At 37.4% G+C, this 24,862-nt stretch overlaps 2 protein-coding genes across 10 annotated transcripts in view; one reads left to right on the top strand and one right to left on the bottom strand.

Moving 5' to 3' along the window:
• The window catches only part of BRD9 (bromodomain containing 9), a 25,928-nt gene extending 14,492 nt beyond the window's left edge, over positions 1-11,436 (bottom strand). For 3 of the 8 annotated variants that reach the window (XM_030486504.1, XM_030486597.1, XM_030486971.2), the window contains exons 1-7: positions 11,268-11,436; positions 10,270-10,490; positions 8,446-8,578; positions 5,827-5,887; positions 4,918-5,062; positions 1,829-1,939; positions 890-1,065 (exon numbers count right to left, since the gene is read on the bottom strand). In XM_030486504.1, the coding sequence (XP_030342364.1) occupies positions 890-1,065; positions 1,829-1,939; positions 4,918-5,062; positions 5,827-5,887; positions 8,446-8,578; positions 10,270-10,490; positions 11,268-11,340 (920 nt within the window). In that variant the 5' untranslated portion in view covers positions 11,341-11,436. The remainder of the gene's footprint in view (positions 1-889; positions 1,066-1,828; positions 1,940-4,917; positions 5,063-5,826; positions 5,888-8,445; positions 8,579-10,269; positions 10,491-11,267) is intronic. The other 5 variants (XM_030486693.1, XM_030486882.1, XM_030487058.1 and 2 more) reach the window with 2 other exon arrangements.
• Positions 11,417-24,862, top strand: TRIP13 (thyroid hormone receptor interactor 13). Of its 2 annotated transcripts, none has more exons than XM_030487350.1 (14): positions 11,417-11,691; positions 11,921-12,022; positions 13,323-13,488; positions 13,791-13,920; positions 14,763-14,818; positions 17,494-17,584; positions 19,082-19,154; positions 20,138-20,201; positions 20,451-20,537; positions 21,369-21,475; positions 22,381-22,534; positions 22,719-22,831; positions 23,995-24,064; positions 24,611-24,862. In XM_030487350.1, exons 2-14 carry the CDS (start codon positions 11,931-11,933, stop codon positions 24,704-24,706), a joined length of 1,299 nt encoding a protein of 432 aa, XP_030343210.1. In that variant the 5' UTR covers positions 11,417-11,691; positions 11,921-11,930; the 3' UTR covers positions 24,707-24,862. The 2 variants fall into 2 exon arrangements, with proteins under 2 accessions (XP_030343210.1, XP_030343295.1); XM_030487435.1 differs by having other exon boundaries at positions 11,633-11,716.

The following is a 24,862-nucleotide window of genomic DNA, read 5'->3' as shown; positions in this document are numbered from 1 at the left end:
AGTTAGAAAAACCAAATGTTTAAGAAGCCTGCAGAACATATGTATGTGATCAGATTATTTAAGCCATGACTTGCTCTGCCAGTTTTATTTTCATAAAGTTCCAGTTGATATAATGCCCTACAATTTAAATTCAACATCTATCCTAGGAAGTCTGTGCAAGAACACTGAACAACATGATGTTCTTCTAAATCACAGCTTCTGCTAAAATCTCAAAAATAGAAAATAAAATCCTTTAAATTAGATTTTAGCTGTAAAAAACACAACTTTGACACAGGGATGCCTATGAGCTGGAAGATAGCTATTGCATTAGCATTGTATTTTACAAAGAAGCTTAAGATTTCATTGGGAACATATTATCATCTGCTCTAAAAATAACTTCCTTTACCTCTATATCCGGCCAAAAAAAAAAAAAAAAGTTAAATAAAATAATTTACTGATTGGGAGCCACTTTGCCCTCCCAGAAAGATCCTGATTTTGATACAGTCCATCATTTTTTGGGGGGGGGAAAAGGGGGGGGGGAGGGGGGAGAGAGGAGGGACATGACACAAAAATGCAGAAGGTATTTATGGCTGTGTTAAAAAAAAAAAAAAAGAACATTTCAAGCCTTCATGAGAAGAAACTACTTTTTTAACATAAAGAAGGATGAAAATATCAATATCTATATCTATCTATCTATATCTCGACTGTGTTTAAAAGAATATGTAGTCATTCTTTGAACTGTTTGTTTCAAGTTGGGAATCACTGTATTAAAATACAATAAAATTGCCCATTTATCCTATGGACCACAAGGAGAAAGGCTGAAAGTAATTTATTTTCCCTCACTTCTTTGCTGCTATCTAGTATTACAAAAGCTGCAACAGCCAGTAAGCATGCCCATTAAAACCTTTACCTAATAACTTCTTTATTTTGCTTTTTGGATTTCTTGGTAGTCTCTGCTTGTACAGGAACAACTTCAGGGACAGGTTCCTCAACTGCTGTGTCTTCATCACCCAAAAGAGCTGCCTGCTGAGAAAAATCCATGTCCTGCATAAACGACATGCTGCGCTTCAAAGCTAACAGCCGTTCCTAGAATCAGAAAGGACAGAGCGGCAGGGACTTAACCTTTCCCTCATAGCCAAGATGCTATGATAATGGGATGGGATGGGAATGGCCATGGCCTTATTTTGTTCTTAATGCCTCGTTTCCAATGGCGATGCAACATGATTTGGTCATGGTAGCATGGCATCAGAATTTCTGCAGCCCAACTATCAAGAGAGAAACAAAAACAAAAAAAACTGCATATGCAAAGACAACTGCCTATTTTACACAAAACTTACCATAACTGCAATACATGCATGCACATACACACACACACACAGAGCAGCTCACCAAAATAATTTCATTTCACAAGCCAACAACTGTATTTGAGTAAAAAACATTTGCACTTACACATCTGTAAAACTCCCAAAACCTCCCCTACACCCACCACCTTCAAAAAAGGTTTCTGTTTATTCAGAAATAAAACATAAATGAGATCTTGTTTTTAAAATTTCAGCCAGAAACAGTATTTAACACTTGAGGTTTATATACATGGATCCTAATTGCTTCCACTGAAGCCAGTGGAAAAAACTCCCTCAGACTTCACTGGTGCAGATAAAGTTGAGAAATATGCGTGTGGTTACAACAAGAATGCTACCAAGCATTTAAATATAGCAGCCCCGACAGGCACTGCTATAATTTATCACAGATAGATGAAATAACATTTATCTTTGTAATTAATCGATCCTTTCAAGTATGGCAAAAAAACCTGCAAAGAGTTTCTGCTTTTTGTTTTTAAAAGGTCTCTTACTTTGCTCATCATCTTAAAGCCTGTGTGCAGTATCTTCTTGGCTAGTTTGTAGTAAACAGTATCTGGTCTGTTGTAAGTCATTGCATTATCACACATCAGTTTAAAATCTGCCTGTAAAACACAAAACAAAAGAACTGTTAAAATTCTGAACTCCTTTTGTAAAGGACTGGAAGATACTATTCCATCATGGCAGCTCTGTGACGAACAAAGTAACATTTTAGCAGAAGCCTCATGGAGTAAACACAAGCCAAAGATTTGAGCCCTTTTTGCTTCTTCAAGTTTTGTTTGGAATTGGCTTTTTGGTTTTAAAAAAGAATACTTTACTTTTCCCCAAATGACAAATGTAACATTTCTTCCTTATGCAAATGGACAGCGGAAAAATTTATAAAAGGGCTGAGGCACCTACGTAAGTACTTTTTGTTAGTTTTGCCACCTTCTGAATCAGAATAGACTTGAGAAATACAAAATTCTCAGAAAGATACAAAACATCTTACATAAAATTTTAGTTCTAGTAATCTGACCACTTTTTCAGTCACTTGCACTAAAACAAAAACAACAAAAAAAAAACAACTTCAAAGCATAAGAACGGCCAAGCTTGATTTTGTCTTCTCCTTTGAATGGTTATCCATGAGACATAACGTCAACTAATTTTTACTAATGCAAGTTCCCAAAACAGAAGTACAACACACTCCACTGTAAACAGAATCAAAAAATTTGGGTGCTTTTTTTCCTAGTTATATGCTACTCATAGAAAATACCATATAAAATATTATTAGAAGCTCTATGAAACACTGAATTAAAAAGACATTATTATATGCCTCTGAAAATTTCTGAAGTTGGCAAATCAATAACCAAGAATCACACACTGGTCTTTCCAGGCACTTCACAAACTGGATCCTAACAAATTCAACCGGTGACCGATTCAGAATATATTTTTCTCTCTTGATAATTTTTTAATGTTTAAACGATGATAGTTCAAGCAATCAGGTTTCATTCATTCTGTAAACACAAATGCTAGTTTGTTTTGTGCAGGGGTCCATTATATTTTAAAAATAATTGATTATGTGTAAAAGTGTATGCAAACAAATGGTATGCTTTTTGATAAGTTAACCCACTCAGTTTTCAGACCAGTGAGTAGATTTGCTGAGACTAAGATATTTTAAGGTTACTATTGTGGCTGGACATAGACGTATTTCTACAGACTTTTTCTGGCACCCAACATTTACAAAAAATAACCTTGCCCTACTGCAATTCTGACCAGATTCTGCAAAAAAAAACCACCCAAAAATTGGTTTATTTCCTGTTTCCACACGGAGATGTCAGAGCAGTGCTTTCCCAATCATTTAGTAGTTGTCATCAAGCCCACACTAAGCAGGTAAGTGAACATAGTTTAAATTGGCAGTCTGTGACTTTCTATGGCATTTAAGCCATCTGCCTTTGCTTAATGAGACCATCACAAAACCAGAAATTGAGAAGGTGACATGGAGGAGGAAACTATGAACCAAGCAGCAGACAAAGAAGCCCACGTGAGCTATAAATCTAGTGGTGGCCTATGAAATGCTGCAGAAAAAGACAGTCTTTTGCATTCCCAACTTCGAAGAGGACCATTTTTTGGCAGCAAAACTGATGAGTTCTCTGCAGTAATTTCGCCTCTTCTAAATACAGCAAATGGTTCTTGTGGATCCTGCTCTTAGACAGATTATTTATTAGCTTGCGACTAGGCTCAGCTAGTTATAATACATGCATTATAAATGAAAGATAACCCTTTGAGCAGGCTTTGTCTTAGAGGTTAAAAACCCATAAACTTCATTTCTTTATTATATAGAATTATAAAGGCAAAAGCATAATAGGTTTACATATATGTCTTTGTCACTGTAGGGTGGACATACTTCTATTAACCATTTCATTGCTCCTCAGAATATCATCAGAAATCAAGTCCTTCAAAAGAAACAGAACCTGTCAGTCTAAGCAATACTGCAATTTTCATTTTTTTAGGTTGCTACCTCCCCAGTTTCAATATTGCAACCATATCTGTAACTAAGTAGAGCCACAGAGCTCTCATTCACAATTCCTTTTTAAGTTTATGAATGAGACAATCCAGCAAGCCATTAGAATTTAGAGACCTGAAGGCACTGCTAGTGGCAATGCTATTATGAATCCTTCTTTACTATTTCCTATGAATCTCTATACCTTTTTTGAAAAATAAAGCATACACAACAAAACAGAATAATCAAAGCACCCATAGGAAATATAAGCCATTCTTTGCTCACCTTGCTGGACCTTTCAAAAGAAGAAATTAACCCTGATAAGCAAGCCAATGCTCTCTGCCAAGTCTATTGCTATATAAACACCACTCTAGAAAGCAGTAATACTGAAGGCAGCAAACAGAACTCCATGAACTAGTTAAAAACCCCTCCTTTCCTTCCAGCAGCTTGCAATACCATCAGAGATTTCTTACTGCACTGTCTGTAAAACCACAATGCATCTGATAAAGCTTTACAGCAATAGCAATACACAAAACAGCCGAGGCAAGTTGCCAATAAACCTGCCAGGTAAGTTTCTGCCAAAAGATCATTCCAAATGAAATTATATGGAAAACAGGATAGTTAAAGATAAAAAATACGTAGTTATTATTGAATCTTACACAAAATGCTTCAGTATATCCACAGTTTTCTTGCAGACAAGTCAAAACTGACATTTAATCACCCTAATCAGGTCTAAATAAAAAAAACAGACCAAATAAACAACAAAACTGAACCAAAACCCTACCCTCCATTCCAAAAACAGTAAAGAAACACCAAAACAAAGAGCTCCAGGTTCTTTAATGAATTCTATAGAACCTTAGAGCATGTCCTTGGTTTTCACAGTAATGTGCAGTAGACTCTAGTAGAATCTGACAAATACAGAGCTTCCTCAGTGAAAAACAAAGCAAGAAACCAATTCTAACACACACAATTATTTTTTATAAAGCGCTCAGCTCTGAAAAAATTGACATTAAAATAATTAATGTAAGAAAGGCTGCTACAGCTAAAAAGAATCTTCAGTTTCTTATTAAAGAGCTCTGAAATAACTAGTCTCTATGAATTTACCTTGAATTCAGTGACTGATTTGTATTCATTTGCTGCAATTTTTTCCTTCATTGTACCAAAATCCATGGGGTGCTTTATTATCATAGAATATCCAGGAGCAATGGCATCCGTGACTGGAAAAGCAAAAAACCCATGAGGATCTTTCCTAAAAATAAAAACAATACATTTAGATTTAGATCAGCAAACAAAATGATCATTGTTTTTATACTGCATTAATGGTATAAAAGGAATAGTACTACTTAAAAAAACAAAAAAAAAAAAAACCCCAGCAAATCACACACTAAAAGCACTCTCATAAAACAGAGGCAGATTTGCAAATTTTCCTGATATGGGAAAGAATTTTGACTACACATATGTAGACTTTTTTTGAAAGAGACTCAGCTAGTTCTTGAATTAATTATTTCTTGCATCTTTCTGTGTCTCAAATGGGTCTTTTGTCTTCACTGAGTAATAAACTCTTCTTGTTCATGAGGTCCTCTAAAAATAACTACAATGTTTCATATTCTCCAACTTAATCAAGTAAGCAGGTATAAACTTGCTTTGGTATTTGACAGAGGACACAGAATAACAAAATTTCATAAGAAGAGTTCAATCTTTTAAACTATTAAAATTCATAACTGTTTTTAAATTCCTAAAGTAAGCCATTAATATTTAATAAATTTATAATGGCAACATATCCTCTGCCCAAAACACTTCTCCACCAAAAGCCAGAATTGCATACATGGTAACAATTTTTCTCAACTAATCTTTAAAAATGGCAGGTTTGATATGGTTGCAAAGATTACCAAACATATTACAGCCAGTCTTTAGGTGCTATTTTCAAACAGAAAACCAGGATAAGAAGTTGTAAGGTAACAGATATAATTATGCATTAGACATCGTTGACACAGCTGAAGATACACTTACTACCTTTGAAGCTGGCGAAGGAAGTGTTCTAGTAATTGCTGGATTGGTGTGCTCTCATTTTCAGCTGCAGTTTGAGACAGAAACACAGATAAGTACAATGAAACAGAATATAGGTATATATATTTATTTAAAAATAGAAATACCAGAGAGAAAATCTTAACTACAAGTACAGCTTGCACTGATCTGAAGGTCAGTGAGACATGGATTTAAGAGCAGAAGTAAATCAGACTTCTAAACATGCAGTAACTATTTCTTCTCCTCTACTACCTACTGAGTTTAAATCCCAATAAAAACTAGCAGATATTAAATCAGATGCAATGCTATCTAGTAGCTGTAAGAAAATATATTAAGGTGAAAGTTTTTATTAAAGTGAAAAGTTTTATTAAGGTGAAAGTTTTCCTGTTTTTACAGGAAAAATGAAACTTGGTTGCTCAAATACTGCAGTTGGGAAATTCACATTCTTACAGCATGTTATCCATGCAATTTTAATGGTTTCTTTACCATAATACCCATGCAATTAGCTTCTCTAAATCTTTTTGGTCAAAAAGAGTGACAAATCGCTGGCAAGAGAAATACTGATTATCATTTCACTTCCATACAGATCAAACAGTAAACACTACAAGTTAATTACCTATTCCATGAACGTACTTCAGAGAGACTGGCTTTAATGTGAAGTTTGAAAAAATTAAGCAGCAGCATGCTGAAATCTAGAATTGAAACTCCAGCTCTTCTCATGCTAATGAAGAGATATGTGCCTTTTTAACCAGAACAGGTAACGTCATTTATATGCTTTGGAATGGCATTTTCCAAGCAGGTGAAAATAGAAGCCTTATGAATATAGAGATCAGTTTTTAGCTTGTCAGGCTCCAGACTACTCGGAGACGTAAAGGTTTGACCAGAAAATTTCAGTTACCCCTATTAGGTCACCTTGACAGCTGATGGACATCATTCCTCAATTTAATGTGCAGGCATAAATAGAAATTTCTTCAATAAATTACCTGACCAGTTAATGGGCAATGTTCCAAAGACAAGACACACAACACTCCTGAAGACAAAAATTTTTGCTACTAAGTTCCTTTTCCAGGAAAAGGGGAAAAAGGCAAATCGTGCCTGACAAATTTGGTAGCCTTCTATGATGGGGTCATGGTGTTCGTGACTGATGTCATCTAACTGGATTTGTGCAGGGCATTTGACACTGTCCCACATGACATCCTTGTCTCTAAATTGGAGAGGCACAGATTTGATGGATGTATCGCTCAGTGGATAAGGATCTGGCCAGATGGTCCGACTCAAAGACTTGTGGTCAATAGCTCAATGTCTGAGTGGAGACCAGTGAAGGGTGGTGTACCTCAGGGGTTGGTATTGTGACCACTGCTGTTTTAATATCTTTGTTGGCAACATGAACAGTGGGATTGAGCGCACCCTCAGCAAGTCTGACACCACCACTGAGCTGTGCGGTGTAGCAGACATGCTGAGGGAAGGGATGTCATCCAGAGGGACCTGGACAGGCTAGAGAAGGTGGGCCCCCTGCAAACCTCTCAAAGTTCAAGAAGGCCAAGTGCAAGGTCCTGCACACAGGTCAGGGCAATTCCAAGCACAAATACAGGGTCAGTGGAGACTGGATTGAGAGCAGCCCTAAGGAGAAGGACTTGGGGAGTTCACTGATGAGAACCTCACCATGACCCAGCAGAGAGCGCTTGCAGCCCAGAAACCAACCGTGTCCTGGGCTGCATCACCAGCAGCATGACCAGCAGGTTGAGGTAGGGGATTCTGCCCTTCTACTCCACTCTGGTGAGACACCCCCCCCTGCAGTCCTGCATCCAGCTTTGGGGCCCCCAATATAAGAAGGATATGGACTTGCTCAAGCAAATCCAGCACCTCTCCTGAGGAGACAGGCTGAGTTGGGCTTATTCAGCCTGGAGAAGAGAAGGCTCTGGGGAGACCTTAGAGCAGCTTCCAGTGCCTAAAGGGGGCCAACAAGAAATCTGGAGAGGGCTTTTTGGCAAGGGCAGGTAGAGACAGGACAAGGTGAATGGCTTTAAGCTGACAGAGGAGAGATTTAGGTCAGATAGATACAGGAAAAAATTATTCACTATAAGGGTGGTAAGACACAGGAGAAGCTGTGGTTCAAGGAAGTGTTCAAGGCCAGGTTGGACAGGGTTTTGAGCAACCTGGTCTAGTGGAAGCTGCCCCTGCCCATGGCAGGGGGGTTGGAACTGAATGATCTTTAAGGTCCCTTACAACTTAAGCCATTCTATGATTTTATGAAAACTTGGTTTCAGACATTCTGACCATTGTTCTGTAAATGCTGAGGAAATGCTATGGAGAAGGAATTAGGGGGGACACTACACGCAATAATACTTTTATACTAGCTTTATTCTACCAAGTAGTAGAAGCCAGTGGCAAGTTTAGTCACATGAAAATAAACTTACTGAAACCCAGAAGCACCAAGAGGAATATTGACTTTACAGATAGCTGAAAGGTCTCAATGTTGGAAAAAATAAAGTCTCTAGATTTCTGCAGATCCTCATGGAAATTTTACATTTTGGTATCTCTGAAAAAAGTTATGTTGTGCATGCTTTTAAAAACACACAAGATGATTTAATTTTTCTTGCTGCTCACCTGGCTGAGTTCTGCATGCTCTGACAGGACGATCTGGAGGAGGTTCAACCTCCACTTTTTTGCCAGGATCAAAGTCATCAGTTTCTCCTTCAGTGTCGCACTGTTCTTTCTCCCTTTTCCTCTTTTTCTCTTCCTAGCATAGCAGGAAGAAGACGGATTTTAGAAGAATGTACTTGGAATGTGCAATCCCACATGCCAAAAGGTAAGAGAGTGATTTTTCATTTGGAACACTCATTCTATATCTGAGCCATAATATGGTTTAAATAAGAGCGTGTACATTTTCACTGTCACTTTTTCAATTTTCTTCTCCAATTAAAACTAATACTGTTTACCTTTTGCTTTGCATTTAATATACTATTGTTCTATCATTTGTTACTGTTCTTTTACTGAAAAGAATGTTAAAACTCTGAAGCTATTTGTATGTAAAATTGCATTATGATAAGCTATCTCAGAGGGTAAAGGAAGTATAATTTACTATTCAGTAAAGATCAGCCTGTGTAGCTCTGCTATGATCAATGTGTTTTTGTGGTCTGGTGCATTAAACAGCAATCAATAAAGTGCATGATCAATTAGGAAGCCTGCAAATAACCATAAGAAATCCTCTGTGACAGTGGTAGCAATTAATGATCTCTTCCTGAACTTCAAAGCAAACACATGCCTTAGTCATTCCTATAATCTTACAGTCATTATTCATGCTCACACAGAAAAGCACACTTTCATTAACCATGCTTAGACTACAGTTCTGTTACTTATCTATCCGCTAGCTTCTTTTGCATGCACTAATAATGAAGTTCTGGGAGAAAAAAAATCTAAACATGCCTCCTCCACCCCAATTTAGCAAAGGCAAGACAAATAATTAATTTGATGCTGCAAGATCTTGTATTAAAGGCAGTTATTTTGCTACATTTCAAGTGTCATCCTCTTAGCTGAAACATTCGAAAAATGTTTGTACAATGAAAATCTTGCCCCATCTGCCCTGTATTCAAAAGCTTCTGAATGATGCTACAAAGAGATATCACTTTGAAGAAGCACAAGCCTAACAAATCAATTCAAAATGACAGAGTTTAGCCATACACACATACAAAGTAGTACCAGAAAACTGTCTTACAAGAATAATAAAACTACAGGACTGAAGATAATTGAAAAAGCAGAGATGTCAGAGAATCATTAGTACATAGAAGAAATACTATTAATATGAAATTGTACAGGTAACTGTACCATTAACACTGCCTTGCTGATTTCAATTTCTACTCCTAAAGGTTCAACACACACAACAAAAAGGTGACCACACCATTTGCTACTAACAAAGCCACAAAGCTTAGCATGCAGGTTATTCTAAACAAGAGACAACAAAACTATTGTACCACAGTAATCAACAGATCACATTTCAGAAAACTGTTTTGAGTAAACGTATCAATTCCAATGTTCAATAACTTGGTATATCTCAGAAACAGAAATGCAATCTAGGTTTAAAAACTGAAAATACCCTCCTGAAAGGTAGCAAAACATGTTTCTGACCTGGCTGCAATCTAACTTAAACCCAGAAGTATTCATACCTACAGACAAAACAAATGGATAAGAAAAACAAGCAGTTACAAGCAACAAGCTTTTACTTTGTTCAAGAAATCATCACAGGAACATCTCTTTCAAATAGGAGAAATACACCAACACATACACAGGGATTTTCTACATTTGTGAAGTGCTGTCTCCAAACAATAAGTTTCTTGCAACAGTGAATCAAATGGTACTCTGTGCCAGATTTTAGATCTGATAAGCAAGCATGAAGACGACTGGCAAGTCTGAATTCTAAAACTCACAGCTTACCTTTCTCTTTCTTCTTTCCTCATCATCTAGATGCTTTTCTTTTTCCTTCTCAGACTTTTTTTTCTTTTTTTTCTTCTTTTCTTTATGTCGTTCTCGCTCGTGATCTGATCGGTCATCATAGTAACTAGAATCATGCCCTGACCCAGAAAGTTCAGTCACTTCACTTCCTCCAACTTTAAGCACCAGCTTTAAAGGTTTTTCCAAAGGCTTATCCACATAATCTAAATGAAGAAAAAGTAAAACATTTCATAAATGCACATGGAAATGACAGCACAACGTAATTATTGATGCTTCCTCTAGAAATGCTCTTTACGATAATTTGCTGAAGGCTGAAAATATATGCAATGCATTTGAAGAGAAAAATACTACTTAAGACTGACAAATCAAAGTTAAAAAACAGTTGTTCAGCACATCCTACATCATGATTTTCCACAAACCGGTAATACATAAGGAACTAACCCCTCGGCTTTCCCCAAAACCATCTCAAGATCCTTGTCAGAGTAAGGTGAAACCAAGCATCACTCAAGAAGTGCAATAACCGGAATCCATCAAGAACAGCCATTCGAACGACGAAGACGCCTGGTCTCAAAACCCACCACAGCAGCGCCCCAGTGCTCGCTCCACAATCCCCGTGTCCCTCCCGAGACACCTTCGCATGATACACAGCAACAACCCACCTCCTTCAGACCACCACCCACTTCACTTCTCCCATTCCCGGTCGGCCAGGAACCCCACAACACGCCACTTCCCTTCATCGCCGCCCCGCGCGACCGCCCTGCTCCCCACCATTCCCGACTACAGGACAGCATCAGCGGGCTGGCCCCGGGGCGGTCTCCCGTCCCCAGCGCCTCAAGCACCCAGATAAGGGCCTTTCCCTCCCGGCGCTCCTGTCCAGCCCAGCCCACGAAGGGATGCCGGGTCCTGCCGCCAGTAGACGCGTCCACAAGTACAAAGAGCTCCCCCTCCCCCACCAACTCTGTACAGCTCCCTGTTCTTACCGCTGTACGCGGTGGCGGAAGCCGAGCGCCATTCCGCCTTCTCGGCTTTGTGTTTCTTGTGCTTCTTCCCCATGGCAAAAACGGCCCCTCTAAGCGCGGCCTCCCGTTAGCCCCCCCACCGGAAGCACTCAGGGCAGAAGAACTCATTCCGCCTGTCGCGGAGGAAGATCCAGGTCATGGGGGAAGGGCCGGACTGCGTCTCGCTAGCCCGCCTTTTATGAAAGGGCGGTAGCGGTGCTCTGGTGCTTCAGGTTCTTTTCGGTCTTGACGGGGGTGTTTTCCGTTCTCTGCGTGGTGGAGGCGCAGCTCTCGCAGCAGTCAGAGTGCTGAGGGAGCAGAGGAGCTACCCGGCCGCTCCGCTCCCCTGTCAGACCTGTTTTTCCCAGTTGCAGCGTGCCGTTCCTGAGGCTGTGTCTGGCGTGAGGTGATTTCCTGTCCCCACCGTGGAGGTCCGTGAGGGAAGGAGGGGGCCGGTAGTCCTCGCTGCCTGGCGGCGTGGTTTCCAGAGGGAGGAAGGGAAATGTCGGTCCCCGCGATGGGCGGCTTGCACGGAGACGGGGCTCGGTGTCTCCCGTGCCGGGAAGGACTGGTGGTGCCGTTGGCATATAACGGTTGCTGAAAGTCTGCTTCTCTTTGGTATTGCTCTCCTCCAGGAGCGAAGAAATGGATGAAGTCGCTGGGGAATTGAAGCAAGCGCTCCCAAATGTGTGTGACAACATTCCAGTACATGTGGAAGTTCTTCAGAAATCAAACAGGTCTCCAGTCAGATCTTTACTTGTTGAAGTTTGTGTCCTGTCGAATTTTGACCTTGTGCTGTGCACAGCACTCTGCTCTGCCTTCTCTATACTTTACCATAAATTTCCACACAGGTGTCTCTTCCTACAGTTGAACAAACCCATTTCTCAGCTTCAACTTGTGTGTCATGTTGTCCAGTCTCCTAATCAAGTCGTATTCTGCATTTGCTTTTGTACAGCCTAAAACCGCACACAGTATTTCAGATGTGGTCTCACAAGTGACTAGTAGACTGAAAGAATCTCTTGTCCTAATGTTTGTGCACAGCCTAAAATAAGGTTGTCTCTTATTGTAAGAGCACATGACTCATTGCCACTTTGTCCACCAAGTACCCCTCAGTCCTTTTTCTGCAAAGCTGCTTTTTATCTAGTTGGACTCTGGTCTGTACTGTTTACTGGGCATTAGATGGAGGGACAGGGTTTAACGTTTACTTTTGTTGAACTTCAAGAGATTCTTGTCAAACCATATCTTCAACCTGTAGAGGTCCCTTGATTGGTAGCCCTGCTCTCCAGCATACTGAGAGTTTTTCCTATTTTGATGTTATCCATAAACTTGCTGCAGTTGCTTCCATTCCCATTGCCCATGGTGTAAATGAAGATGTAAAAACAGTGTGGGTGCCAATACTGCCAGGGCTGCCCTACCTGATGTGCTGGCAGGTCTGCTTAGTCTTTGTACTTCTAATCACAGCCTTTTGAGCTGGACAGTTCAGCCACTTTGTCCATTATCTAGTTGTTAGCTTATCAATTTGGCTATCTGGATAATACGGGAGAGTGTATCGAATATGTTGCTAACGTCAAGGTGTAAAATATCCACTGCTCATTTTGTCAGAATTAAAAGACAAGGATCTGTGAATCCACACTGGGAATTCATCACCAAAATTGCAAAATCAAGTTAAAGCCTTTCTGAAATCTTAAAATGATGTTCCTTTTTTCTGTAGTTTTTGTCTCTTCTGCTGGAATTCTCCATATAGCATGTCCCCATCCTGAGATACCAGCTGTCCTTAGACATGAAAGCGTAATAGAGCTTCCAAGTTAAGTGTACCAAGTTTAGTTGAGTGGTTTGGTTATGAGTTTTCCTGTTTTTCCTAGTTGAAGCAGAGTGGTTTGTTTTGGGGATGGGGAGGAGGTTGTATGGGGGTTTTTTTTTGTGAGATGGAAGCTGTTTTCCATGTAGGCTTACTGTATGAAATAAAGCACTTTTCTGTTACTTCATACTTCCTTATAAATGTCAATGCCATAAATAATGCTGTTTCTTTCTTGTTAGTGTGGCCAAGAAAGAAGATATCAGGATAAGTGTGTTGAAGCTGTTGAACAGACATAACATCGTGTTTGGTGATTACAAGTGGACAGAATTTGATGATGGTTTCCTTAACAACAATGTGCAGTCTGTGTCAATTGTGGATACGGAGCTGAAACTGAAAGACAGACAGGTATTCACAGTCAAGAATGTACAGCTCTGTTCATATGCCTGTGAACTAGTTGTAGATAGACTAGCGACAGCTAAAGGGCATAAGCAAGACAAGGGTTCTAGGATGCTGTAGTATCTTTAGTAGCCAAACTGGTATAACCAGGAAAAGGTGGCTGCGTTTTTGGACCTACACCCCTAACTAAGGTCTGAAACAGAAGTAGTAGACTTCAAAGCTGGGTGGACCAAAGCTGCAACTTTTTCATGTTATCATTAGGTTTGAATGATAAATACGATGTGTTAAAAGTCTTTCTATGTTTATTCTAGCCTATCGACTTGAGCAAAGGCAGTCTTTCTCTTCATATTTTTCATCTGAATGAAGAAGGACCAAGCTCTGAAAATCTGGAAGAAGAGAATGAGGATATCATTGCAGCTAATCACTGGGTGCTACCAGCAGGTACCTATATGATATTTCTGAAAGTTCTAGAGCAATTACAAGGAAAGAAAATCTTGGAAAGGCTAAAAGGCTTTGTTCTGCAATAGAGCATGCCCTGCCTGTTACTGTCTTGTGCTTGGGGAAGTTGTATTCTGTGAGTGGGAGAGGAACTACAAATCTGAGCTTAAGCTCAAAGAGAACTGTTCTGAGACATTTCTTGCTCTTTTGCATGTCGTGAAAAGCCTATAATTATCCATTACATTCCTCTTCGGGAAGAATTCAATCTGATGCTTTGACATTATTCCCATATTATTGTGGTTTATAATTGTTCAGTCTTTTACTGTTTTTTTTTCTTAGTGAAAGTTAGAAATCAGCAGCTAGAAATGATTGATAACCAAATCACAAGTTGCTTTTTTTTTTTTTCTTTGTCCTCTACATGTTAATGTTAAAAAAAGAAAAAAACCTGAATGATAAAATTGGGCTTAGAACCCTCCTCCCGCCCCAGCTTTTCATGTCTCTGTATCTTGGGGAAATGTGAGTCCATCCCCTATTGCGGGTGGAAAGAATGATAATCTTTCCTTTCATGTTAAGAAATGAAGAAGATTAATTTTTCCTCACAATTATTTGAGGAAACAGAAGTTGTAAAACTCTTGAATTTGTCTGTTAGAAACTAGTGTTCTCATTTTGAGAAAAATAACTCTTTTTTTTTTTTTTTCCATATATTTTAATTGCTCTCATATATTTGTTCTTAATCCTTAATTTCAATTGAGAATAATTTAAAAACTGCTTTGTGCTGCAATGGTAGACTACAAGTTCCCAGATTGATTTATCCTAAACAGGTACATAATGTGTTGCTTTTGCAGCTGAATTCCATGGCCTTTGGGAAAGTCTTATATATGAAACTGAAGTAAAATCACACGTAAGTTGAAAATTAATAACGATTAAAATTGCTTGAGGAGAAGAGTTGAAATATAGCCTGTCTGAAGTTTGCTGCATCCCATGGAGAAGTTATTTGGAAATCATCAGCTCAAAAAATCTCTATGTAATTTTTGATAGTTACATACTTCTTTGAGAAACACTTAACAAAAGAAGTCAGAGCTGACGTTTCGAGATTAAACATCATATCTAAGACATACATCAATATGTACTGCTGTAAAGTCAGCTTTGCTAAAACCTCAGTTTCCCAGTGAAGCTGGGTTCAGTGGTGCTAATGCTACAAATTATAAATAATTTCTTCATATGCATTGGCCTATTTTACAGACATTGGAAGTTCAACAGCTAGAGGTGTTTTGGTAGCAACTTAAAACATCTCTTGCACTTTTGCTTTAGACATATCAGCCTGTGTGAAAAAACTGTGGATGTTCTGTAGAACAGGGTAGGAATCCACTTCATTAAAATACTGCATCTTGTTTTAAGGCTCATTAATTGCATGTTTTTCTAGAAGGGAAGAAGAAAATCAGTGGAAAGAAATAACTTCAGAGAGGCTTAGAAAAAAAATTATGCAGCATTCTTTGAAATTGATTCTCTATTTCTCCATTCTGAAAGTCCCAAAAGACCTGTTGTCTTTGGTGTGGGGATTTTTTTGTTTTAGTTGGTTTTTTTTTTAATGGTAAGGCAATTTTGGTGGCTTGCTGTTGCTAAGAGACGTGTGTGTGTGTGTTACTATTAGCTGTACTTGCAGTCCTCCCCTTCTACTGACACTCGTTACCTTGCAGTAAACTAACCAAGGAAACTAAATCACTTAAAGCATTCAACTTATTGTGTGATGTGCTAATTTCCACTTGGTTTTGTCCCATTAATTGGTCCACTGTGACAATAGCTAATGGTCATGTAACAAAAGTGGTTATGACCATTATATCGAATGGTCATGTAACAGGCCAGGCAGAAGGTAATGGGAGTTTAATTGTGTGTTTCTGACAGCAGCTAGGTAGTTCATTGGTTCAGCAGTAATGTCAGCCAGTACTGTTACTGTTCATACAAATCCACATTGAATGATTTGACTAGAGTGAGTTCAGTCGCACTTGACTGCTGGTAAGATACTCAGAAGAAATAAAACAGTCCTATGGGGTCATTTTCTAGTTTGAAAATTCTGTGCATTCATCAAAGGTTGCGATGATAACTACCAGTTCGTAGAACTGTAATAGTGGAATCTGAAATTTAATAATTGTGATGGAAAAAGCACACATAGTTCAGTTGCTTTTATGACAGCACTCACTAAGATGTTTTTTGTGCTTGTTAAAAAAGAAAAATTACTTCTACCTGAAGTTTTTGGATACAAATAACTAATTTATTAGCTTATTTATAATACCATAAATACAGTATTCTCACTTAAGACTTTATAACCATCTATAGTAAAGCAAAACATTACAATGATTGTACTTACTTCATTTACAAGGTAAACGTCAATTAACACATCCACATTTGTCTAATTTATGGAACTGCTTTCCAAATCATATCTGAAATTACAAGACTGTTTAATTAGACTTACTGATGTACTAAATAACAGCAAGTTAATTACTGTTGACTGTAAGTGTATGTTGGTAGAAAGAAGTTAGAAGCAGCAGCTTTTAATGAGTAATAAAATTTAATTATTTTAATGAATAATAAAATTTATTAAAATTTAATTAAAAATTTAATAAAATTAGAACTACCTAACTTCTGTAAAAGCAATTGTGATGAATGTTCATTCTTAAACCATTGAGCTAGCTGGGTATGTTGGGTTCTACAGACTCTGTAGTGGTTGCTGTGAATTTTCAAAACGTCCGTGTTGATATAATAATTGAAAAACATGCTGAATGAAATTCAGGTTTTCTGCTGTTGTGTAGTTGCTCCATCTTGGGCGTGAGATACTGCAGGAATACTATTGTCCTACTAACACATAGACATCAAAAGCATATTACAGGTAACAGCAACATAAAATAATATGGTATCGGGTGTTATTATAGGCAAAAAATCAGTGTAGATTCACACCTGAGATTCATATACGTTTTGTAGAGAGAGTTCTCTACTTCCTAATTCTAGATAATTCTAAAATGAAGTAGCATTATTTTGAGAAGCAAGCATTCAGGGAAGTGCATGCAACTTCCCTTATTTGAAAGGATAACCAATCTACAAAGTCCTCACAGTAGCTGACAAAAATGCTTCAGTAGAAAGGAACTAAAATGTAACAGGAAATGCTTTGTCAGGTTGACTACAACAAACTGAACAAATGTACAACATCTAAACAGGACCTGGAGTTTGAGTCTTTGACTCAGTGTGCTTGGGCAGTTTGTGTTTTAAAGGCACACTATAAGTGGGATGATGGAAAATGAAAATAATTTCACTTTCTTAAAGCATTTCATTTATTCATGTAAAAGTTCTGGAAGTCCTTTTGTGCCCAGTACATGCTACGGTTTTTTTCCTGAGGGCAGGAAGGAAATTAATTTCCAGCCTTTGTGGAAAGAAAATTTTCCAATGACTAAAAGACATGAGCCTATTTTTTTTTTTTTTTTGTCTTTGAATATATAGTAGATGTAATTAGAAGATTGCTTCTATTTGTAATTGTATTTGTTGATGTCTCTAATTTATGTGTCTCTTTTTCTCCTCTATTATTAGTTACTTGATTATGTGACGACAACACTACTATTTTCTGACAAAAATGTTGACAGCAACCTGATATCATGGAACAGAGTTGTTTTGCTGCACGGTAAAAACGATCTGTCTTAAACCAGTAGATGAATTGGCCATCTGTTTATACTTTCCTTCTGGTAAAACTTGTATTGTACTTGTGAATTTAGGTCATCCAAAAGAAGCAGAGAAGTATTCTCTCTAATAGAGATTTAGATTAAATTTAATGTCAGAATCAAATCAATGTTCACATGTAGTAGGTTTTGCAGGAATTTAAATTCTAAAATTTACAATGCAGGGACAGTAGTTGGATTTTGGGTTTTGCGGTTTTTTTTTTTTTTTCATTTTTAAGTGATGCTGCTTTTTTATAAAATGCAAAAAATAATGCAGATACTGAGGGCATTAGGAGCCATATATTTTTTACAGTTCTATTGCAGTATTAAAAATTTGTTAGTTATGGCTTTATGAAAACTTTTGAGGAAACTGGGAAATCAGTCTGTATGTTATATTATTAACACAGTGTTCTATTGCCAAGTATAACTAATTTAGTTATTACTATTTCAATGAAGCCATGGTCTTCAGTCAGTCCTAGTTTACTGTGTAGGTTATGCCATAAACGAGATTAACTGAATCAATTTTCTTGTAAAATGCAGCTTGCTATTGATTAATTACAATGTTGTTGTCAAGACTGGCATTCATAAATAAAAAGGTCATAGTGGAAATGTTTGTTATGAGTGTTGATTACACTTGAGTTATAACTATCAGTTTAGAAGCTGCAGGATATTTCTGTTTGGAAGATTACTTATACTGTTAACAATATATGATTTATTTAATTTTAGTAATGAGCTCAGTATTGCAATCACAAAGAAGTTAGTGCTGGGAAATCCTCAACTGTTACAGTGCAAAATACATTTATGCTAAAATGACAGTATTGGTTTTGAATGAAAGTGCTGTCGTCTGGTTGATGTTATCAGCATGTTTAGCACCCACACATCATCTTCTATACATTCATTCTACGTTTAACTATGCTTGTACTTGTCTATTTGGAAATAGTCTGTGTGGTTCTTCAGTAGTGTGTCAAAACAGATCCGAAAGGTTTGCCCCACAGCATACTTCCTAAGATTCTCTGTGTTGCCCCAAGGTAGACATTTCTAGGCAAGTGGACAGCTGATCAAACTAGGCATGATGTGTTGCTGGTTTGCATGTTAGAAAAAGTATGTTTCAGGAAGATATAAGCATAGCACTGATTTTTGAGATTACTGTTAATCATAAGCTATGCGAGGGTGATATTCCTGACTTCTGTGGCTGTTGAGTATTTTAACTTTATGGTGTCTGCATACAAACTATTATGCTAACTATACTAATAATTGAAAATTATGTGAATTCAAAGGTCAGCTCTAGGACCGCAGCTGAGTAAGCAATCTTCTAAAACTGCTCTAGTGTTCACAATCATTATCTTCTGTGTTTTTATTCTACAGTTACTGCTGTAGCGAAATAGAGTAGTTAAAAAGATGTTACATGTCATTAACAATCTGATGCAGATTCTGTGTAACTTATGGATTTGATTTCAAACCAGGCCCTCCTGGAACTGGGAAAACCTCTCTCTGTAAAGCATTGGCTCAGAAGCTGACAATTCGACTGTCGTACAGGTGATAATTTTTGGAATTTTATTCACTTTAGTTTACTATTGTTAATTGTTCTTTTGCAGTAGCCCAAAGATATTTAGTACTTGATATTAAGTAACTGGTGCCAAATGCTAAAGTTCATAGTTCTTTGCTAGCCAGATGAACTATAAATAAAATTGATTCTGATAGAGACTGGTTAGTATATTTTAATGTATTTTAAAATGTCTATTTATACACAGGTATGTGAAACAACTTCCAGTGGTGATAGACTAATTTGTTTGTGCTCACCTTGTATATCAATGAGTATTAAAGGACAAAGAGTCACAGACTGTTGGGCCTGCTAGTTATATTTTCATGTTCAAGAAAGCCTGGCTTTAATAGGTAGCGATTTTTGTGACCAATTTGTTTTGAACTTGGATTGTCTGAATGCCACAGTCTGCAGAAGTCAGTCTGTATATCAGACAAGTAATAAGTTAGCCTTAAACTTCAGAGCAACTTAACAAATTTATGTACGTATATTTTAAAAGTTATATAAAATACTAGGTGTAAATATTGGAGTGGATCTGACTGTAGGCCAAGCTGAATTTATGATAAATGTGGTCTGCATAATGTCTGGCTGAGGTATTTTGTCCTAAAGCTATCCATGCAGAGCTAAGTAAATGAGCTTGCTTTTATATGTGTTCTTGATACACTGAACAAAGTCGTACATGAACAGAAGAATGAGGCCATTAGCATGGTAACTGTTACTTAAACTATATTTAAATAGCACTTGTTCTAATGAAGGAATCCTGATAGCAATTTAATATAAAAAATTCTAGTGAGACATGTTTCTGGAGATGACAAACTCGAAACAGGTATTATGTTTTGAAGGGTAAGTAGTTTTAGGGCCTAATTCACAGAATTCCAGGGTTGAAATGGGGCGAGTGAGATATATAGAAGTTAATGAGCTGTATCACTGACTTTTATTTACAGTGGAGTTGATACTTCTTTTTCCCTTCATACTTTAGGTATAGGTATGGACAGTTAATTGAGATAAACAGCCATAGCCTTTTCTCTAAATGGTTTTCTGAGGTATGTATTGATGCAGCTAATTAAGTAGACTCTTTTAGAAATTATACTGTTTCTGTTGAGCTTGTTTAATAAAATAAGTATACATACCAAAGGTTACTCAGAATAATTAATGTATTTGAGAACACTTAAATAGAAGCTATATTAGAAAGTTACTTTAAAAAACAGGTATTTCAATCTTTAAATATGGTAAGGCATGGAAAGTTGTGTGATAAGGAAATAGTTAAACATATGCATATGTTTTCTTTCTAGAGTGGCAAGCTTGTAACCAAGATGTTCCAGAAGATTCAAGAGTTAATTGATGACAAAGATGCTCTTGTATTTGTACTGATTGATGAGGTATGATTCTAATAGCATTAATGTACATAGAATTTAGCAGAAAGCAAACAGATGGGAGGGACCTGAGAGAATGCTCACTTTTAAAGAACAATAAAAGCGTAGTTATGATTTTTTCTAAGTTACGTAACTGTGCAGAAGAGTGAATTTTAATTTTGACTGATGCAGATTTCAGAGATTTGTGAGGAAAACAGTATGATTTAGCAGGCAAATTCCAGCTGGAAATGAATCTAAAACTTTCTTTGTGGAACTTCCTTTGCTGCTGTATGTTTACGAGTATTGTTTTAAACTTCAAAGTAGCCTAGGTTTGTATTAACTATGTTCTTACATATATTGTAAAGCTCTAAAAAGCATTACCATAGTTCAGTTCATTGTCATTCTCTTCAGGCTTGCATGTGTAAGCAACTTAGTAAATATGTACCTTATTAGCTTTGTTATATTGGAGTTCCTATGGGGAAGCTAATTCTAAATTCAATGTATTCATTATTCTGTGTGTCTTGTTCTCCCTTTGCCTCCAAAATTTAATTAAAATGACAAACAGCTTCCGTTCTCCAGTCAGGAATTTCACTCACTACACTTTACTTCCTTGACATTCCTTTCCCTTTCCTTGTACATTCCTACTTAACAAAAATTTGGAAGGTGAAGTTTTAGATACCAGACACAAGCATCTGAAGGTACATTGGATTATTTGCTTGCTGCCAGCAGTCCAAATGTGCAATCCTTTATGTTTTGTTTTTGGGGTTTGGTGGGGGGTTTTTGGGCTTGCTTTTTTTTTTTTTCCCCCCTGATGTTTTTTTTGGGTCTCTTTTTGTTTTTTGGTTTGGTTTTTTGTAGGTGGAAAGCCTCACGGCAGCCCGTAGTGCTTTCAAGGCTGGCACAGAGCCTTCCGATGCTATTCGGGTGGTGAATGCTGTACTGACACAAATAGATCAGATTAAAAGGTAAACTCATATTATTGCAAAAGGAAAAGGTATTTGATTCCTGCTAAATCTTAATTCCTATTTAGAATACTAAACCCAATTGGTTAGTGAATTATTCTTTGTTACTCTTGCTAACTGTGAAAAGAAATAGCAGTAATCCAACAGAATATTTAGCATGTAACTGAGTGAACAATCAAATCAGATGGTATGCTTCCTTTAAAGCTAGGGAGAGATACAGGCCAGATAGCCATGATATCTGCTTGGAGAGAAGAATAAGATCAGTGGAGAACTCGTTCATAATTTAGAGCTTCTGGATGTCAATCTAAAGCAGACTTGCACAACACATGGCTTAGAAGCAATCGTTAATGATGCTTGGTCTGCTTTGTGTGCTGGATTTAGTTCAGCCTACCATCTTTTGTTTCATTCCTGCCACTTTCCTCCCTTTTTTGCACATACTTGGCTCTGTTCACAGAAAGAAAGGTGCCACATGTTTGGCCATGTCTTGCTGCTAATTAAAGGTAAGTGGCTTAATCATACATAAAAGTTCACAGGCTTCATCTAAAAATAGCTGTGGTTAAGAACATTTTTTCAATATTTCTTTGAGCAAGGAGATGGGTCAGAAACTGTGCCAGTAGGCTCTAGATAGTTAATATATAACACTGCTAAGATAGGATTAGAGAAAACTATGTACACTTGAGAAACTGTGCGCACGTGATAAACAGCTGAAAGAAAGAGTATGCATTGAAATAGATTGGTGATTACTGACCAAGAGCTTCAGAAGTAGTGTAGTAAGTAGTGACTGACAAGTGATGTGACTGTTTGTTGCGTGAAATGGCTTGAGTCCCAAGAAGGAATGTACCAATTTGCCAGTCACAAAGGGGATAATTATTGTACATGTGACCTAAAAGTCTGCTTTTATCTTGAAGGTATCCCAATGTAGTTATCCTGACTACTTCAAATATTACGGAGAAAATTGACATGGCCTTTGTAGACAGGGCTGACATAAAGCAATACATTGGACCTCCATCCACTGCAGCAATATTTAGAATATATCTTTCTTGCTTGGAAGAACTGATGAAGGTAATATTTTGAAAGCAAGACTCTAAAATGTCCTATTTTAATAAACTTGACATTTTAATCATACTTCCTAAATAGCAAAAATGCACACAATTCATTCCTTCTCTATATTTCTACTCTTACTGCACAAGTTAATTTTGAATGTATTTAAGTTTTTCATACAACGGTGTATAATTCTTTTTTCTAGTGTCAAATAATATATCCTCGACAGCAGCTCCTGACACTCAGAGAGCTAGAGATGATAGGCTTTGTAGAAAATAATGTGTCAAGGTTAAGCCTTGTACTAAAAGAAATCTCGAGGTAAGATTCTGAAATTCTACTTTTTATTTTTTGTAATATATACATATATAAATGAGTTGTGGAATGATGTATTAAAGTAGTTGAATACAGCTAGAGTTCTGAGACATCTCCATTTTTTTCTGGTAAAGTTACCACAAAACCTTTCAGGGGACAAAAAGTAGAAATAATCAGAATTTTCCAACATTTCTTAGTCTCAGATCTAGCTTGGCTTAGTATTCCTCTGGTTTCTGCTGTGCCCTTTGAAGTCCTCTTGACAAATCGCTGGCTGGATTAGTGCGATGCCTTGGGTTTCAGCGGATATGGTGAATTGTAATGCAGTTTAGCATAAATAGCATTGGCCTTATTTCTTCCTAAGAAAGTGTCTTGGAATGCCTTGCTGCAATCTACTAAGTCAGTTTTTAGCATCGAGATGTAAGTGGACAGAAGCAAAGGTGAAAGGAGTGAAGTATAAATGGAGAGTGATGTGGTTTGCTGAGTATGCTAGTAGAGCAAAATAGTCTTTCACTTCAGCATAACAATTCTTGAAACAATAAAAATTATATTTGCAATATCAAACAATATATTTTTCTAAGGTGCTGGTTTCTATGTTACAAAATAAAACAACATACATAAAGTCAGGAAAGCTTGTTTTCCTTCTGCTCTATGCAATCTTAACCAGTGAGGAGTGGAGTAAAAGCAAGAAAGTTTTCTCAGGCATAGGAGTTTGGGTTCTACATACACAGAGAGGTACTTGGAGGAGACGGAAACATATATTAAGTAGGTGAGGTAAAGGAAGCAGTGTGTAAATGGTGGGAAGAAGGAGATAAGCAGTAGCCAGGAGGTGCAGCCTTCAAAACAAAATTTTCAAGTCCTTCCAAGGGTATATGGAAAGGTATGTCTGTATACCATTTCAGTGTAGACATTCCCCCAAATTCATGAGATACGGCACAGTGACGTGAAGGGCATGATGTAGGCGTTGGCAGGCAAATATGACTATGCTATTTCTGTACCCTTGCTTGCTTTTCTGTACTGTATAGCCTCCCATAGGCTGAGGTTGTCTGCAAGTGCCATGCTGAATTTTGATTTGAGTTTTTTAGAGCAACTTATGGGAGAAACACAGAAGACACTTCTTTTAAGAGTGGATATTTAGCATTTAAGCAGTACTTGTTTCTGTTTTACTATAGAAGAAGTGAAGGTCTTAGCGGCCGGGTCCTGAGAAAACTTCCTTTCCTAGCACATGCACTTTATATTCAAGTAAGTTTATTACATTAATTATATTTTAGTGTGGTTTTGGACAGGTGGGAAGACATTTGGACACTGCATGAAGTAAAAGATTTGGCCTACACCCCCCTTTTAAGCTAAATTGCACTGTTTCTGAAGCTTTGTGGACTGAAATAATTTTGTGCTGCCTATAATTTAAAATGAAATTAAAGATGTGTGGGATTGACCTGTCCAACAGCATTCTCTTTTAATTAAATGTTGTGACAGAACATTGATATTGCTTCTCTGATAATGTCTTGCTGGAACAAAACCCTCTGCCACTTTATAAATTATATTAATTTGTTAAAACCTTTTTTGAAGCAAATCCACAGTAATAGCGGTTGACTTTGCATAGCTTGACTTTGACTTTGCTGTGTTAGCTGGTTTAAAATAAACGTAGAGTTTTATGTTTTGTAGCATTTTGAAGATTTTGTTACATGGAAGTCAAATATTTCTCTTTTAAAAACTGTGATTTGTATGTAAAATATTATGTATGCCTATTGCGGTAGTGTGTCTAACAAGATGTTCTCTTATTTTCAGGCCCCCAGTGTTACAATGACAACATTTCTTCAGGCTCTTTCACTTGCAGTAGACAAACAATTTGAAGAAAGAAGCAAACTTGCAGACTGTGTGTGATACTCTCCTGTTTTATAGCTGTCTGTATTGTTAACACTGAAACATACAGTCTATGTGACTGCTATGCACCTGTTTGTAAACACCCTAAAAACCCTGGAATGTCTGATCTAGTTTTTCAAAACTTTCATTAATAAACAATTAAGAAATTTTACAGCA

The sequence above is a fragment of the Strigops habroptila genome, chromosome 1, assembly GCF_004027225.2.
Source record: "Strigops habroptila isolate Jane chromosome 1, bStrHab1.2.pri, whole genome shotgun sequence".
In the NCBI taxonomy this organism is placed as follows: Eukaryota; Metazoa; Chordata; class Aves; order Psittaciformes; family Psittacidae; genus Strigops; species Strigops habroptila.
Note: the sequence above shows the minus strand (reverse complement) of the source record. Positions and strands in the feature narration are given on the sequence as shown.

Excerpts from the sequence above, each read along its gene's own strand:
- TRIP13 (XM_030487350.1), top strand. The coding sequence starts at position 11,931 with ATGGATGAAGTCGCTGGGGAATTGAAGCAAGCGCTCCCAAATGTGTGT. Across the intron at positions 12,023-13,322 it reads GTTCTTCAGAAATCAAACAG|TGTGGCCAAGAAAGAAGATA; the intron begins GTCTCCAGTCAG and ends CTTTCTTGTTAG. Across the intron at positions 22,832-23,994 it reads GTACTAAAAGAAATCTCGAG|AAGAAGTGAAGGTCTTAGCG; the intron begins GTAAGATTCTGA and ends GTTTTACTATAG.